Below are 15,582 nucleotides of genomic sequence, written 5' to 3'. Positions count from 1 at the left end.
ATCACAAGTCTTGAAAAAACAGTTGGTCTTGAAGCCAATCTTAAACTTGAGGAGGAGATAGGGAAGGGCTGACCCAAGATGTTCAGAAATACAAGGACTGGATATTTTCTTTGTTTCTGAACTAGTTCATGTTTACTGTAAGAATCGTGTTACATTTATGCCATGTATCTTAAGTGCTCCTCTCATGCAGCAATGCAAATTCCTATTTTCTATTTCCTTTGATCTACTTGTATTGCTTCTTTTTTTAACTAAATAGGCAAATTCCATATATTGGAGTGTATGTCTTACTTATGTAGATAGTTTTTCTTGACTCAGGTATTACTGTAAAAGTATTGTTATATCTGTACGTAACTACTTCTTTAAGACCTGAAAACAACTATTTTAGGAGCATGATCTGACTATAGTTAGGGCCAGGAGCTATTGTTAAATAAATTAGAGTTGCTCAGCATCTCTCATTATAAAGTTATTCTCAGTTACTTATGATTTGGGCACTATTTAACTCTATTTAACACTATTTAGTGTTCCATGCCAGTATTTGCACTTTCAACCAGTGGTTTTTTGGCATGTTTCACTATAAATGATTCAGACATTTTTGAGAATAAAATTAGAGGATTAGAACATACACCTGCAGTAACAGTATTACTGCTTTTATTCAGAATTGCTAGTGCTTTTACATTTAGGATGTGTGTATAGTAGTAGGCAGAGCAGCAGAAAAGTATAAATTGGACTTCAGTTAAGGAGGAATGAAAAAAACAGTAACAGGGTATAGATAAAAACAGAAAAGGACTCGGGGAGAGGATGAGTGCCACACAAGGGCAGAGCTCAGCCCAGCTGCACAACAAGTAATTGTTTGGTATGGCTAGACATAAACCATCAAGGCAGAGAAGACCTGGATGAAAATAGAACAGAAAGGGATAGAAAGAAGCTCAGAAGGAGGTTATTTAAAGCTACAAAAAAAACCCTAGACTAATTCCTGCAGGTGTGAATGTTTCGTGTTGGCGAAATGTATGTCTCATTTTCCGGTAACGGCTAGCTACGAGAGCATTTCTAACAGCCAGTGAGAACAGGTGGTGAAGGTCTGGACTGGAGCTGTAACGCTCCCAGTTCTGCTGTGATTCGTGCTGAGATCACTGTGACTCCATGTTATGCTTTAATGCTTGTTGTTTGTTTTGAAACAAGAAATTAGGTTTCAAGTATTGCATTTTAAAAGGCATTTAGAGAGTTGAGCACTAACATTTTACATGCTGGCAAGTTAAGCTGAGATGGAATCTCCAGGTCAATCTCCAGTTGCCTGAAAGCATAGGAACCTCCTTCCCCCTACCCTGTGCTTCTTTCTTCTTGTCCTAGTGCAATGGGATACTAAAGGCAACCTCCTCCTTTACTACACGACTTGAGTTTGTTCTTAGAGCCTGTCAGTTGGTCCTGTGTGCTTTGCTTTTTAAAAACATTTTAGTTTTTTAAATTACTGGCTTTTCTTTTAAGAGTTGTTAAATAGAAGAACACGTTCTACAGATCAGGTTGATATTTGCTGTAGAGCCAGCGCGTAGTCCCAAAAGCCACAGGATTTACAAAAGAACTTCATACTGAAATATTATACTGGAGTATCAAATTTGTATTCTTATATTCTCAGAATCAAGAACGTATTGAATGTTTTTTTGTTTCTGAGATTACCTGTAGGAAAACTAATTATATTTGGGATGGCTAGACACATCATCCAGGAGAGTTATAATAAGGGTCAGTAGATGAGACGATTAGAACACTGTCATGGTAAAGGGCAAGTCTTTAGATGTGAAAGAGACCTCGGTAGCGGATCCACGTTCAACAGTGTGGTAAGTCTGGGCTGCAGTCATCTTTGCTGGCCCAGAACCCTGCTGACTCATTCCTGTGGTGTCCCTGTTCTTGTATGAAACTCAGACAGGGAGCTGAAGCCCAGGTCTTCCTGAACTAGTCATCGTTTTGGTAGGCTCAGGTATCGCACCAGCGTATGACACTGGCTCCAGAAATTGGGGAAGGAGGAGGTGGAAGAGTTCTTCCCTTCTTACTGTTTGTTTACGTAAAGTCTAGAAATAAATCAGGAAGAGAACAGCTTGTTAGACACCTCTTAGCTATCCCCTGGTCTCGGGGACCCCGCCAGCCCTGCACACCTTTGCTTCTAAGGACTGTTAGCAATGTACCCCTAAGTTAGGGTGCTCGTAACCTGAGCGTGGAGTAAGACGGGGCTTAGCTCAGGCTCAACATAAAATATTAATATATCCTAAACAATACAGTTGCCTGCCCTTTCCAGAGCTGCCTTTTCTTGTCTTATTTACCAATGTGCCAAGTCAAAGTTTGTCAGTAAAAACCTTTTCTTCTTGGAAATCTCTAGTCACATAGTTTGAAATGGGGATGCTCAACTAATATGTTAGGTAAGTAAAGCAAGAAATTAAACTTAACATAAAGTACTTCTTGAGCCCTTTTTTCCTCCCTAATCAACAGCAATTTAAACTTAACCTACAAAGTCTCTTTCTTCTTTTTGTGAAAATATCTAGCCACTGAAGAAAACTCTTTAGCTACGAACAGTGTCTGTTAGTGTTGTTGGCTAGTTTTCCTTTATGCTAGGCCTTTACTTAATCATGTTTCTTTAAGTTAAAAACGCGATCTGATAATAGTATGACAAAGAAGTAAATGAAGACTTTTGATTCAGAGGGTCCTTGCATTTTGTCAATACACCTGTATACGTCTATGTTAGTTTTGTACTTTTTTTTTTTCTCTTCTCTTGTAGTCTATGCATGGAACTTTGAAAAGTGTTGAGGGGCCACCAAACCTGGGGATAAATCTGCCTCTCAGTACTAAACCCACAACTCAGAACTCAGCCAGTCACAACAAAGAGGACACAAAATCTATCAACGGAACAGAAAAGTTGGAGAAGAAATCTCCTTCTCCTATGAAGAAAGCAGAGCCTAAAAAAGTCGCTAATCCTGGCTGGACGTGTTGGGAGTGTGATAGGCTCTTCACTCAGAGAGACGTTTACATCTCTCACATGAGGAAAGAACATGGAAAGGTAAGTGAATAATATTCAATTATAAAAAAGTTAATTACACCTGAAATATGAAGTCATTTTTTTCCAAATTCAGTTGTGGTTTTGCAAATAATTCCTTTAAGTTCCATCGTTACTCTTCTCTGCTCTTACGCCTATTTCGCCCTTCTCTCTTTGGCTGCTTAGTTTTTGTCATTTTCTACATAGTTGTACTGAGAAAATCCACACGCTCTTGCTTAATTGTAGGCTTGTTCATCCAGTACCAAAATTTCTTCAAGATGGAAAGAGTGAAAGATGTTCCAATATTTCGTCCAAGTCATCTAATCTGATCCAGGTTCTCATTTCTTCCTTTGTGCCTTCTCAGTTCCCTCTCTCAAGAATTCATTAACTGTTGGACTCAGGGAATGGAGTCTTGTTTTATTGGTCCAATGAGTGCCAAACAGCATTTCGTTTTGAAGGTAGACTCACTCTAAGGTCGAGCCATTGCTCTAATCTTACACTTGTAGGTTCAGCCAACAGGTCAGCTGAGTTGAACAAGTTGGATTTTGTATTTAAAGCAGCTGGATTTGAGATAGCTTTCTTACAATAGATTGAAAGTGAAATATGGGAATGCTGTATTCTCAAGTCAGCAGAAAGACAGCTTGATGTCCTTGCTGCATCCCATGGCTTTTCCAATTGAATGAAATTAGAAAGGTTGGCAATAGTGAAACTGATCCTCGGATGGACCCTTCTTAGCTGCATTTGAGACAGAGCGTAGCCAGCTCCAGCCCCACGCTGACACACAGCAGTCACCTGCTAGCCAGTCCTGTCCTTCGCTGTGTGCTGGTGAAACTGGTCTGATTCTTCCCTCGGCTGGGAAGCAGGGAATTAAACTAATGTACTGTGCTAATGTACGAGCAGAACTGGAAGGGATAACAGACTTATTTTGTCTAAGTGGAGAAGAATCATCCTTCGTGAAAATCTGTAGTTTTCAGGATGCTAATATGCTATAATAAATGCTAGCACGTTTCCAGAGGTTTCTGTGTCCCTTCAAATTACAGTGCTTATCTCTAAAGCTGTTGAGCAAATTATTTTATTCTGTTTATAAACATTTTATGGAAAAGCTGAAAATGCCAGACTACTGAGTGTCATCTCTAATTTTCTTATGACAACTTCAAGCAAATAGCACCCAAGCCTGACTGACAGGAGACTATTTCCATGTTTCTCCTTGCTTTCAGTAACTCCCACTCCCTTCTTTCAGCCTTCCTGCTGTGGAGTCCTGTAGCTATATTGCCAGTCTCCCTTGGAACACAACACACAAAACCAAAGGATTATGATTCACAGAACTACATTTTCTTTTACCTGGTTCTCCTTTTACAGCTTGAGGGCATGAAAAGCAGACAAACAGCTGAGATCATGTGGTCTCCATTTGATTTCTCCGGTTGCTTTAAAAGACCATTTTTGCATTTCTGTCCATTGAAGTCACCAAGGAACTGTTAGTTGCTTCAGTTTCAAGCCTAGCAGGTACATTCCTGACACTTCTCCTAGGTAGCGTCTGTAAGGAAACCCCATAAAATGTGTTACAGTCCCTGTGGCATGCCTATGCACTGAATACTTGTTTCTGATCCTGTAACACTCATACAATCATAGTTTAATTTTCTGTCAAAATCAGTCTCTTTAGCAGCATACAAACTGTTGGTCCACACTGTTTTGCCTGCTAGTCCAAATACTAACGCATCAGTGCTTTTACCGGCAAGCAGAAATAAGTTTAAGACCAGACGCATTTTACATTGATGCAATTATTAAAAACAAAACAACACAACCTCCCTATGAAACTGTCACTTCAGGGTGATCCAGTCTGATCACATCTACAGCAAAGTGGCAGAAGGCGTGTAAAATAAGGTTAGTAACACATTGATAATGCTTCTAAATATTAGCTTTACATATGTATCTTTCTATCTCTGATGTTTAATAAGAATGTGCAGTGTTACCTCAAGAACAGCCCTTATTTTGAAATATTATATAATTGTTGCACTCAAATACTGGCCTAAAGGCCTGTTTCATGGCTTACGTTTATGTGCTATTTTTTATCCCTATTCAAGCGGGATAACAGGGGAGGCATATATATATTAAAGTGAATAGAGGACTCCATGTCTTTCAGAAATGGATGATAAAGACCAGTTGCTACGTTCCTTCCAGACCTCTCAAAATTTTCAGTAATTGTTAGCTTTCAAAATGCTTATATTAAAAAAAATAAACTTTTATGGATACATTTTCTTGTAGAGAGACTAGAAATGAGCATAAAATAACCAAGTATGTGATATGGGTCTAATAAATAAAGCAATTAATTTATAGTCTGTTTTTCTTAAGAATGATAGGTGTGGGTTAAATGCTCTAAAATGATCTATGCAGAATGTTTGTTAAAAACTTTATTTAGGCAATTCATGAGCTACTCACAAAGTCCATTGTCATGTAAGGTATTTGAAGATAATTAGTTTCAAACTTCTAATTGCTGCTTTTGCAGGATCAGAGTGAAAGTCTGGAGCTGTAACCCTTCTTAGCTGATCCCAGGCTGGATTATTCAGAGGTATTCATAGGAGAGGTATTGCCATGTATATCCTCTTTGGACAGATTCTTGAGTTTCCAGACCTTATTGGGAAACGTCTACACAGACAGACAGACAGATTCACATTTTCTGTGTCCTCTTCCTGAGCTGGTTGAAGGTAAGCCAGCTGTAGGGTAGGAAAATTTGTAGCCACCTTGGTATGACTCTCTGCCTGATCATAAAAGTGCTGTTTTAAAATAACTTATTAGCCCAGACAAAGGCTGGTTCTAACAAGTCTGTACAACTCCTGGCTTGAAACTGGATCATGTATGTCTGCACTCGGCCAGGTAGGCATACGCTGAGCTTCCTAGGACTTGTGTGCAAGTGTGTTTCTATGAAAGGACAGATGTTTTCTAAGCAGGAATTGCTTTACCAATTCCAACTTGCTGTGCATCTAATTGAACATCCTCTTTCTTCCTGTAAAGACAAGATGCTGTACAACAGGCCCTGCTGCACCTAATTACAGAACTAATTTTTTAGTTCTTTTGGTTTTGGCTGCCATTGCAGAAACTAATGCATCCAAAATCCTATTTGGGTCTCCATCAGGAATCATCCCAACAAATTTAGAATGAGTGTGGTGTCATGGATGGTTACCCCAGGTAGTGCCCCTGGTGCTCTGAGAGGAACTGGGTCCTACTGAGCACAGTCCTCCTGCTGCTTTTCTGACTAAGTGCTTGACGCATCTACACCGTTCAGTGGCCTCGGCAAAGATGCACGGGCTGCCTTGGTTGAGCTTGTATGTTTGTACAGCACAGTGCAGGGCTGTTTCCTGATAGAAGCCCTAATACAACTTCACGTTTTATTTTATTTTATTTTATAACTTCTTCCCCGAGCATTGCAGTCATAAGCATATTGCAAAACCATACTGCAAAATGTATTGATTAATGCATTAGCATTAATGAGTATGCACTGCATGTAAACACTGTCAAGTTTTCACCTTTAACAATTTAAGAATGAAATATGTTTATTTCCTTTTACTTTAATTGGCCTTTAAACGTGAAAAGGAAATCTAGGTTGAACAGTACTGCACCTCTAACAGCATTATGTTGACTAGCCCCAATAAAATTATCATATCATGTTTCCTAATGGGCTGCTGCACATTTGCATGAGCGACCTTTCAAAACTGCTTTTCTTTCCTTCCCCTGCGCTCCATGTGATTTTGGTCGTGATAGCAAAAGGTCTCTCATCTCACTGTAACAGCTCTTACTCCTTTAGCCGTTCCAGTCATCACTTTTTTCCTGTGTACAAACCTTTCACCGTTCACTCCAAACTTTGCAGTAAATTATAATTTTCAGTAATGGCATCACGTCTACGGATCTCCACGGGCTTGTCTGTAGCTGTTCCTGAGCAATGTAGCCATTAGGGAGAATATGAACATCAACATAAAGTTCAGCACTCAGAGCACAAATATAAGATGGATGTTTTTCAGTTCCTTAAGCATTTCTGTATGGCTTGAGCTTTTTAGTATTTAGGATTGAGAATTCTTTATTTTTATTATTATCAGTTAATGTTAGGCACCAGAGAAGGACTCATGTCATTTTAAAATGTCCATGTGGATTATTGTGCATCTCCACTGTTTAGGAATTTGTCACTTCCTCAGAAGTTAAGAATAAGTAAGCCAAACCCTTTACATTATTCTGTGAAGAAAACCTTTGCTATTGAGTGCTTTGGAACACAGGGACAGATCTTGGGTGGTGTCGCAGTTTAACCCCAGCCAGCAGCTAAGCACCACCCAGCTGCTCGCTCACTCCCCCATGTTGGGATGGGGGAGAGAATCGGAAGGGTAAAAGTGAGAAAACTCGTGGGTTGACATAAAGACAGTTTAATAGGTAAAGCAAAAGCTGTGCATGCAAGCGAAGCAAAACGAGGAATTAATTCACTCCTTCCCATCAGCAGGCAGGTGCTCAGCCATCTCCAGGCAAGCAGGGCTCCGTCACGCGTAATGGTTACTTGGGAAGACAAAACACCGTAATTCTGAACGTCCCCCCCTTCCTTCTTCTTCCCCCAGGTTTATATGCTGAGCATGACGTCATATGGTATGTAATATCCCTTTGGTCAGCTGGGGTCAGCTGTCCCGGCTGTGTCCCCTCCCAGCTTCTTGTGCCCCCCAGCCTGCTCGCTGGTGGGGTGAGAAGCAGAAAAGGCTTTGACTCTGTGTAAGCACTGCTCAGCAGTAATGTTTAAAACATCCCTGTGTTATCAACACTGTTTCCAGCAGAAATCCAAAACATAGCCCCATGTTAGCTACTATGAAGAAAATTAACTCTATCCCAGCCAAAACCAGCCCAGGTGGATTCTCCAGAAGAGTCAAGCAGGGTCCAATTTCAAGCATTGATCCAAGTCTTTCACTCAGTGGCCTCAGTTGGAATAGTAGAATAAAATTATATTATTTGTTGTTTTCAGTTTACCAATAAATGCAGGAAAGAGAATGTTATCGACACTATGAAGGAAAACTATGATCACTGCTAGAGCAGGAAAAAGCAATCCAAGGAACATGATTTTCCTTCTAGATACTTGACTGATTGTATGAAACTGTCCGTTCCTTCACCTGTACCTGACTAGCAGGCATGAGCCCTCCCTCTGACTGGAACACTTGAAATCTGGGTCCACGCGATCTGGATTTCTTTTGAGAGGTTCCAATAAAATCCATTTATTTTTCAGACCCAGGACACCTTGATTCTGGCAGGAATCATTATACTGAATGATGAGTGTGGGATCCTGGCCCTGACTGGATTTTTGAAAAGTAAGCTGGAAGAGTAATTTGGAAAGGTCTTCAATTAGATGTGTTTGGTCAGTGTTTGGATTTAATTTCCAAAATGTTGTTTCGATTTCCTTGTTACTGCCAAAACAGCAAAAATTACAGATACGCGCTTGAACAGTCTAGTTACCTCTGAAAGGAAGCAGGAAATCTGATTGGGAATATTTGCATTTCCTTTCTGCAGCTACTCAGGTTGATAAGATGTGCCCTTTGAACTGAGTTCTGGGGCTGATGGAATTTAAGGGACAAGACCGTGTCATTCATTCATTCTTGGGGCTTGTATAGTCCGCAGTTTTGGAGATGTTATGTCTTCAGATACTAGAGCTCCTGTGGGCATGTTCAGCTGGAATGGCATAGATGGAGACCACTCCATCCTCTTCAGCTTCCTTCTTTCCTTGTCTTTCTCCTTCCAGTGTAATATAACTGTAATATAAAACCCACAGAATTTCCCAAACAGATGTCCCTCAAGTTGGCATCAGACCATACCTCTCATTTCTTCTTGACTTTTCTGAGCCTTGTTAGTGTGCCAGCGTCTGTGACGTTTTGCTTTGGTCCTTATTATGTGCTCTTCACCCCTCCTTGTAGGTGACTGATAAGCTTTCTCAGTCAGCAACTGCAGACGTAGTTTGGTGATGGGAAGGGAAAGGTTACTCTATAGTGAAAGCAAATCTCTCACTGTACTGCCTTTACTGATCCAGAAATAATCCACTGATCTTCCTTGCTTCTTTCGTGGAAGAAATTCACTTCATCCACAGTCTGTGGCACCGGTTTACAACTGGTGATAGATGTGTGTGTAACTCCTCCTGGCCACACTGCTTTGAAAGAGGTCCAGGTCCTCTGACTTCTGCAGTGTTGCTGTAGGAGTGGTGTGTACTTGAAGATACAGTACCAGACACTGGTAAGTGATGTTCCTTTCCAATTATTAAAAGTTCAACACGTGCACTACTTTTACTGAGCTTTTTTAATTAATGTATTATTCTTTTTTAAAGCAAATGAAGAAACATCCGTGTCGACAATGTGACAAATCTTTCAGTTCATCCCATAGTTTATGTCGTCACAATCGTATCAAGCACAAAGGCATTCGGAAGGTTTATACGTGCTCGTAAGTTTTACTTTTATTTATTTAGAAACAGAGTATAAACCAACAAAAGGCATTGTTAGTTGAATTTCGTTTCTTGATTGTATGAAATTCAGTGTCCCATTCATTCAACTGAATCAGGTATTTAGATACATAGACAGGCCAAACTATAGCAGGCTACTGAGAATGCACGTACATGAAGTCTGCTGTCTTTCAGGGGCTTTGGCAAGCAAATCTGAAACTTCACTGAGCTGAGAGTTTGCACGGCTGATAGTTCCACAGAGGTGAACTTGGTTTTCAGTAGTCTCTCAAATATACAACCCACTCTTCTAATCTACAAAAGCCAGTATTTGTAGTATTTTTCTCATACATAAAAGAGTGTGTGATGTCTAAAAATCCTTAGTGATGTTTATGTGGCTGGAGAGACGATACATAATTCAATAGAAAAATCCATGTCAATCAGGTAAGATATATAAAACAAACTTTCTGTTGTATCTCTTCATTCATAGTTTTGTATGTGGAACCACACTTGAAGGTCTGAAAGGGAAGCTGCGAGCAGCAGCCATTCTCTGTGGCTGAGATCTTACCAGTCCCTTCTCTGCCGTACTATGATCGCTGCTTTGTTACGGAAAGCACAAGGCCCACAAGGCCCAGTGGTGTGGAAACTTGAGACTGCCGTGCATAGCGTAGCGTTCCCACAGAGTGCTTTATGACTTCCTCTCTCCCTGCACCGTGGTTGCCTGACACAGCCCATGCATCAGATTGTTTCTAATGGACCCTTAATTTGTACTTCAGCCTACATGAGCTGGCTAGCCTAGACGCTATTTCTCTTAGTATATGACAAGTAGCAAGTGCCTGGTTTTTGCATACCCTTTGAGCAGAAAGCTTATTGTGGTTCTCTTGTTTTCATTTCAGAATGGCTACAGTACTGTCGTCTTTTTCTTTTTTCTTTTTTTTTTTTTTAAATAAAGTTAAGTGAAACAGCATTTAAAAAGTCAAAACCTTATGAGAGAGACTCAGAAAGAGATTATTACAGTTTAACTTCTCCCCTGCCGTTCTTGTTTGGCCATCCCTCCTCCAGACACCTGTACATATGTTACAACATTGGAGCTCAGGAGCTGCTCACTTCCCAAAAACACGAGAGGTTTAGAAGTGATGCAGCTGGTTCTGTGTGGGAGAACAAAGCACAGACTGTGAAAGACAAGTTTGTCCTTCTGGTTAGTTTGAGCTTGGAAAGGGAGCTGAAAAGGAATTACCAGTTCCAAGAAGATAAAGTATTTGGATTTGAATGCAGAATTAAGTGTCATTTGGAGCTAGCATTCATCCTACGTGAAAGGTGATTGCTTTCCCTATGGAATTTAAATTGAGGAGAACTTGAGAAAGTGTCTAATAGAATGTACCGTTCGGTGATGTTAACAGAGGTCCAAGAAATAAACTCGGATGCTCCCAGGTTTTATTCTGACTCACACTTCGTGCCATTTTGGATATTATCTTCAGAGAACTTCTCATTTGCTCTGAATATAAATTGCTCAAACATTTCTAGTTTTATTTTGTAATTACGCTCATTTTCTTATAATACTTACCTGTGCAATTGATTGGAAAAACATTGTCGCTGTCTTTAATAGATGGTACTCTAGTCTGGATTTATTCACTAGTCGTATTTATATTCTTCAGAATACTACGACTTTTGTTAAGCGTGACATTTGAATCTGTGCATGTCTGCTTTGTGTTTATGTAGGCACTGCCCAGATTCAAGACGTACTTTTACCAAGCGGTTGATGTTGGAAAAACATATTCAGTTGATGCATGGCATTAAAGACCCTGATGTGAAAGAAATGACTGAATCAACCAATATGGAAGAAAGGGAAGTAAAAGAAGACACAAAGGTAATGACTTAGAAGATTCATTGAGTCACTGAGACTGAATTTTTTGTGGGTATACACACAGAATCTTTAAATAGATGTAGGTATTTTGATCCCATAAAAGTCTGATCTTCTGTGAAGTAGAGCCCAAAAAATGTCTCAAAGGTTCCTGCAACAAATTCTGTCATGCTTGAACTAGAACATGTTTTTGGAAAGACTTTCTCTTTGGTTTGATCACTGAATGATGGAGAATATAACTTACCCCTTAGTGGTTTGCTTTAAGAGCACCTTCCAGATTCTCTGCAACCAAGTCCTCTCACAGCTGTAGAAAAGCTACAGGTGAGGTAGAAGCAATATGTGACCCTCTTCCAAATACCCAGCCTTGAGCTTATTTGGTATAAATTTTACAGTGAAACTGCTTTCAATCTGATGACTGAAATACAGCAGGATCTCTCGCTGTACTTGGCGTTGGTGCGGCCTCACCTGGAGCACGGTGTGCAGTTCTGGCCCCACCATTTGAGAAGGATGGGAAGGTCCTTAAACGCCTCCAGAGGAGGGCAGCAAAGCTGGTGACAGGGCTGGAAGGCATGTCCTCTGGGGAGCAGCTGGGGACCCTGGGCTTCTCTCGTTTGGAGAAGAGGAGCCTGAGGGGCGACCTCATGGCTCTCTGCAGCTTCCTGAGGAGGTGCTGAGCTCTTCTCCCTGGGATCCAGGGACAGGACGCGTGGGAATAGCTCAAAGCTGCGCCAGGGGAGGTTCAGACTTGAAATTAGGAAGCATTTCTTTACTGAGAGGGTGGTGAAACCCTGGAAGAGGCTTCCTGGAGAGGTGGCCAATGCTCCAAGCCTGTCAGTGTTCAATAGGCGTTTCGACAATGCCCTTAATAACATGCTTTAACTTTTGGTCAGCCCTGAAGTGGTCAGGCAGATGGACTAGATGATCATTGTAGGCCCCTTCAACTGAAATACTCTATTCTATTCTTCTATTGATGATGAGTGTTAGGAGGAAAGCAAAAATAAGATGACAGTGCTGTCCAAAGACTTGTTACATGCAGAGATTAACAACATTTTTTAAATGTTTTGGGCTTTATATGATCAAGAATTCCACCTGTAATGGCATGTCCAAAGCTGACAGCAGAGACACAAACATATCTGTTTTGTAAAATGTACTATTGTCCTTTACATGACTCTCTTTCAGCCCAACATATTGTCTTCGTATTTGTTGAAAATATGGCAGCTATATACATTTGTCTTCATAAACATCATGGAGTGTATCTCAGCTACATAGGATGCAGAGGATTCTTGAGGAATATTCATGTCAGAAGAATAACAAGGAGAATATAAAAAATTATCAGTTTAATTGGCTTAAAAAATTTGCACATGTTGATTTGTCCTTTGGCAACATGTTAGTTTGGTTACTAACAATCAGGAGATAATCTGTCAAGTCAAATTTCAGGCATGAAATAATATTAGGTAATTAAAATGGAGTTCCAGAAGGTAGTGCTGGAAAGTTCCTGGACTGATATTCTACATTCTGTACACAGTTGAAGTCTCATTGGCGTGTGTACTTGGATGCAGTTACACTAGCAAATATTTATTCAAGTTTATACAGTATATTTAATACTATAGCTCTATCAGATCTGACAAAACAAATTTTATGTGCAATTTATAGTAAAGAAAACCCCTGGTTTTCCAACATGTAAAGCATGTATTTGCTTGTATTATTTCAAATATTGTATTTATCAAAGTTGTACTGGAATCTACCAAGGGAAAGTTTTTGAAGTTTGCAAGTCGCAAATAGTTATGAAAAGAGCCGTGTATTTATGCTTACATGATATACCACGTATGGCTTTTTTTTAGGTCCCTAGTCCAAAGCGTAAATTGGAAGAACCTGTACTGGAATTCAGGCCTCCACGAGGTGCAATCACTCAGCCATTGAAGAAGCTAAAGATAAATGTTTTTAAAGTTCACAAGTGTGCTGTTTGTGGCTTTACAACAGAAAATCTTCTCCAGTTTCATGAACATATTCCTCAGCATAAATCTGATGGCTCTTCATACCAGTGCAGGGAATGTGGACTCTGCTACACATCTCACGTGTCCCTCTCCAGACATCTCTTCATTGTACACAAGCTGAAGGAGCCTCAGCCAGTATCAAAACAAAATGGGTCTGGGGAGGATAATCAGCAAGAAAACAAACCCAATCACGAGGATGAATCATCTGACAGTACAGCATCAGACAGAAGATGCAAAGTGTGTGCTAAGACTTTTGAAACTGAAGCGGCCTTAAACACTCACATGAGAACACATGGCATGGCCTTCATTAAGTCAAAAAGAATGAGTTCAGCTGAAAAGTGATCGGATTATTTGGGATGCAGAAATCCCTCTCCACATTGGAACACTAATGACATTTTTGCTACAGAAAGTTCAAGGTATAATAGTGTTAACAGTACTGTTCAGGCTGTTGCAATATATTCTGCATAAAAGTGTCCCCTTCACCTCATTGTCTATACCCTCAAAACCATTGAAGCAGTATTTGAGTTGAAAAGAGTTTGTATATATTTAAACTAATAACTTTTGTACTCTTTGTTATGTGTTTGTATTGGTATCTAGTGGAAAATTTGGGTTTTTCTGTTTTGTTTCTGTTTTTTTCTAGTAAGTTTCTTTAAAACAGAGTTCTGAATGCTGGGGCAGTTCCTTAGGTTCTCTTAAACTGTTTCTTATTTGAATGCTTCTGGAAGAGAGTTTAGCTAATGGAAGTGCTTCAGGAGGCAGTGCTTGGAGGGGAGTGGGGAGAGGAAGCAAGCTAAGGGGAGATTTTAAATTCTAAGAACTTGTGCTTCTACATGTCTAAGGAGCTTTTAAACTTTCTCTTAAAAATATATATATTAAAAAAAAAAAAAAAAAGAAAAGAAGAAGAAAATGTACCGCTGCATATGTAAAATGCAGTGCTGGTTTTAGGTGGCAACACCAGAACAGGTGCAGACCCCCTAAAATGATAAAGTACTTTTGAAAAGTCTAATTGCACAACTCTATGTATCATGAAGTGATTTTTTAGGCCATCAGGTGCTTGTGATCAAAGCTCAAATTGTTACAAAAGGGCTGGAGTGCTCTGGATTTAACAAATAAGATGTAATTAGAGGCATAGGTTTATACTGATGATGTTTTTTGTCATGTAATTTATTAAACATTATATAGATGCGAGTACACAGCATTATGTATTTTCCTTTATTTCTGGTTATTGAAAGACAATAGTTAACCCTTGCTACAGGGGTTGGTATTTCCCAGCTCTGTATGCTAACGCCAAATGTTCCGGTGCTCAGTGTTCCATCCAACCACAGCTGTCGAGAAGCTCACACACCAGCCAGCCTACGTAAGCATCGTTGGGGCTCTCAGCTTTAGCACAGACCGTATGAAGCTAGTTCAGCCATTTCAAACTTGTATCCAGTATCACTAGTTACGCTTTCACAAAGTACAAAAAGGTACCATACTGTCCCTTTCATATATAGTTCTCTGTGAGAGTTATATTTTTGGTTTGTTTCTGCATTTTATACCTTGTATGTATCCCTAAAAAAAATTTTGTACTTTTTTTTAAAACAAATTGTGTATATATAGATAGCTGCATGATATACAGTAGTAATTGTTTGGTTCCTTAAAAGTCTTGCTGCTGTCAGATGTTACTATACACTATGTCCATTACAACTGTATTAAACACATTTCATATGTAAATAAATGTGGAGCATTTTGCCCCTAAAGATTTGTGAGATTCGGTTATTTATCATTAAATTTTAACAGTTTTAAAAATGGAAGTGTTTGAAAAAATATGGATCCTTCTCAGCCACCTCTGTAAAACTTCTTAATCACTCTGGAAATTGTGTATCGGATACATTAGCTCTGCTTTCTCTCTTCATCCTCATTCTTAATTTGGTTGGTAAATGCTTGTTATCCCATCTATATTACGCGCGTATTGAGTGGTTATGAGGTACTTCTCCATCCTAAAACATACAGCTGGCGTCGCAGGATCTTAGTGTGTAACGTACACTGGCCATCACTGCCCTTTCCATTAAGTGTATACCTCTTTAACACTTGTTTGTTGATGTGCACTGTCAACTGTACAACAAATGAGTTATCACTATGCAGAATGGTGTTTTGTATACAGTGAACAGATAATAAAAGTTAAATTTTCACAGCCATTATTAATACTTTTGTTGATTTTCCCTTTTCACTGTCCCGCACCTGCAAGGGATGCTGTGAACCAGTAACTTACGTCCTTGTTGGTGCTGCCAAG

At 39.7% G+C, this 15,582-nt stretch overlaps 1 protein-coding gene across 7 annotated transcripts in view; it reads left to right on the top strand.

Annotated features, from left to right (window-relative positions):
* LOC309602533 (zinc finger protein 532) overlaps window positions 1-15,038 on the top strand; it is a 51,716-nt gene extending 36,678 nt beyond the window's left edge. For all 7 annotated transcript variants that reach the window (XM_082336190.1, XM_082336187.1, XM_082336191.1 and 4 more), the window contains 4 exons: window positions 2,762-3,040; window positions 9,348-9,460; window positions 11,175-11,322; window positions 13,158-15,038. In XM_082336190.1, coding sequence (XP_082192316.1) covers window positions 2,762-3,040; window positions 9,348-9,460; window positions 11,175-11,322; window positions 13,158-13,652 — 1,035 coding nt within the window. In that variant the 3' untranslated portion in view covers window positions 13,653-15,038. The remainder of the gene's footprint in view (window positions 1-2,761; window positions 3,041-9,347; window positions 9,461-11,174; window positions 11,323-13,157) is intronic.
* The last annotated feature ends 544 nt before the right edge of the window (window positions 15,039-15,582 follow it).

The sequence above is a fragment of the Platalea leucorodia genome (genome assembly GCF_965183815.1).
Source record: "Platalea leucorodia genome assembly, chromosome: Z".
Lineage (NCBI taxonomy): Eukaryota > Metazoa > Chordata > Aves > Pelecaniformes > Threskiornithidae > Platalea > Platalea leucorodia.
Note: the sequence above shows the minus strand (reverse complement) of the source record. Positions and strands in the feature narration are given on the sequence as shown.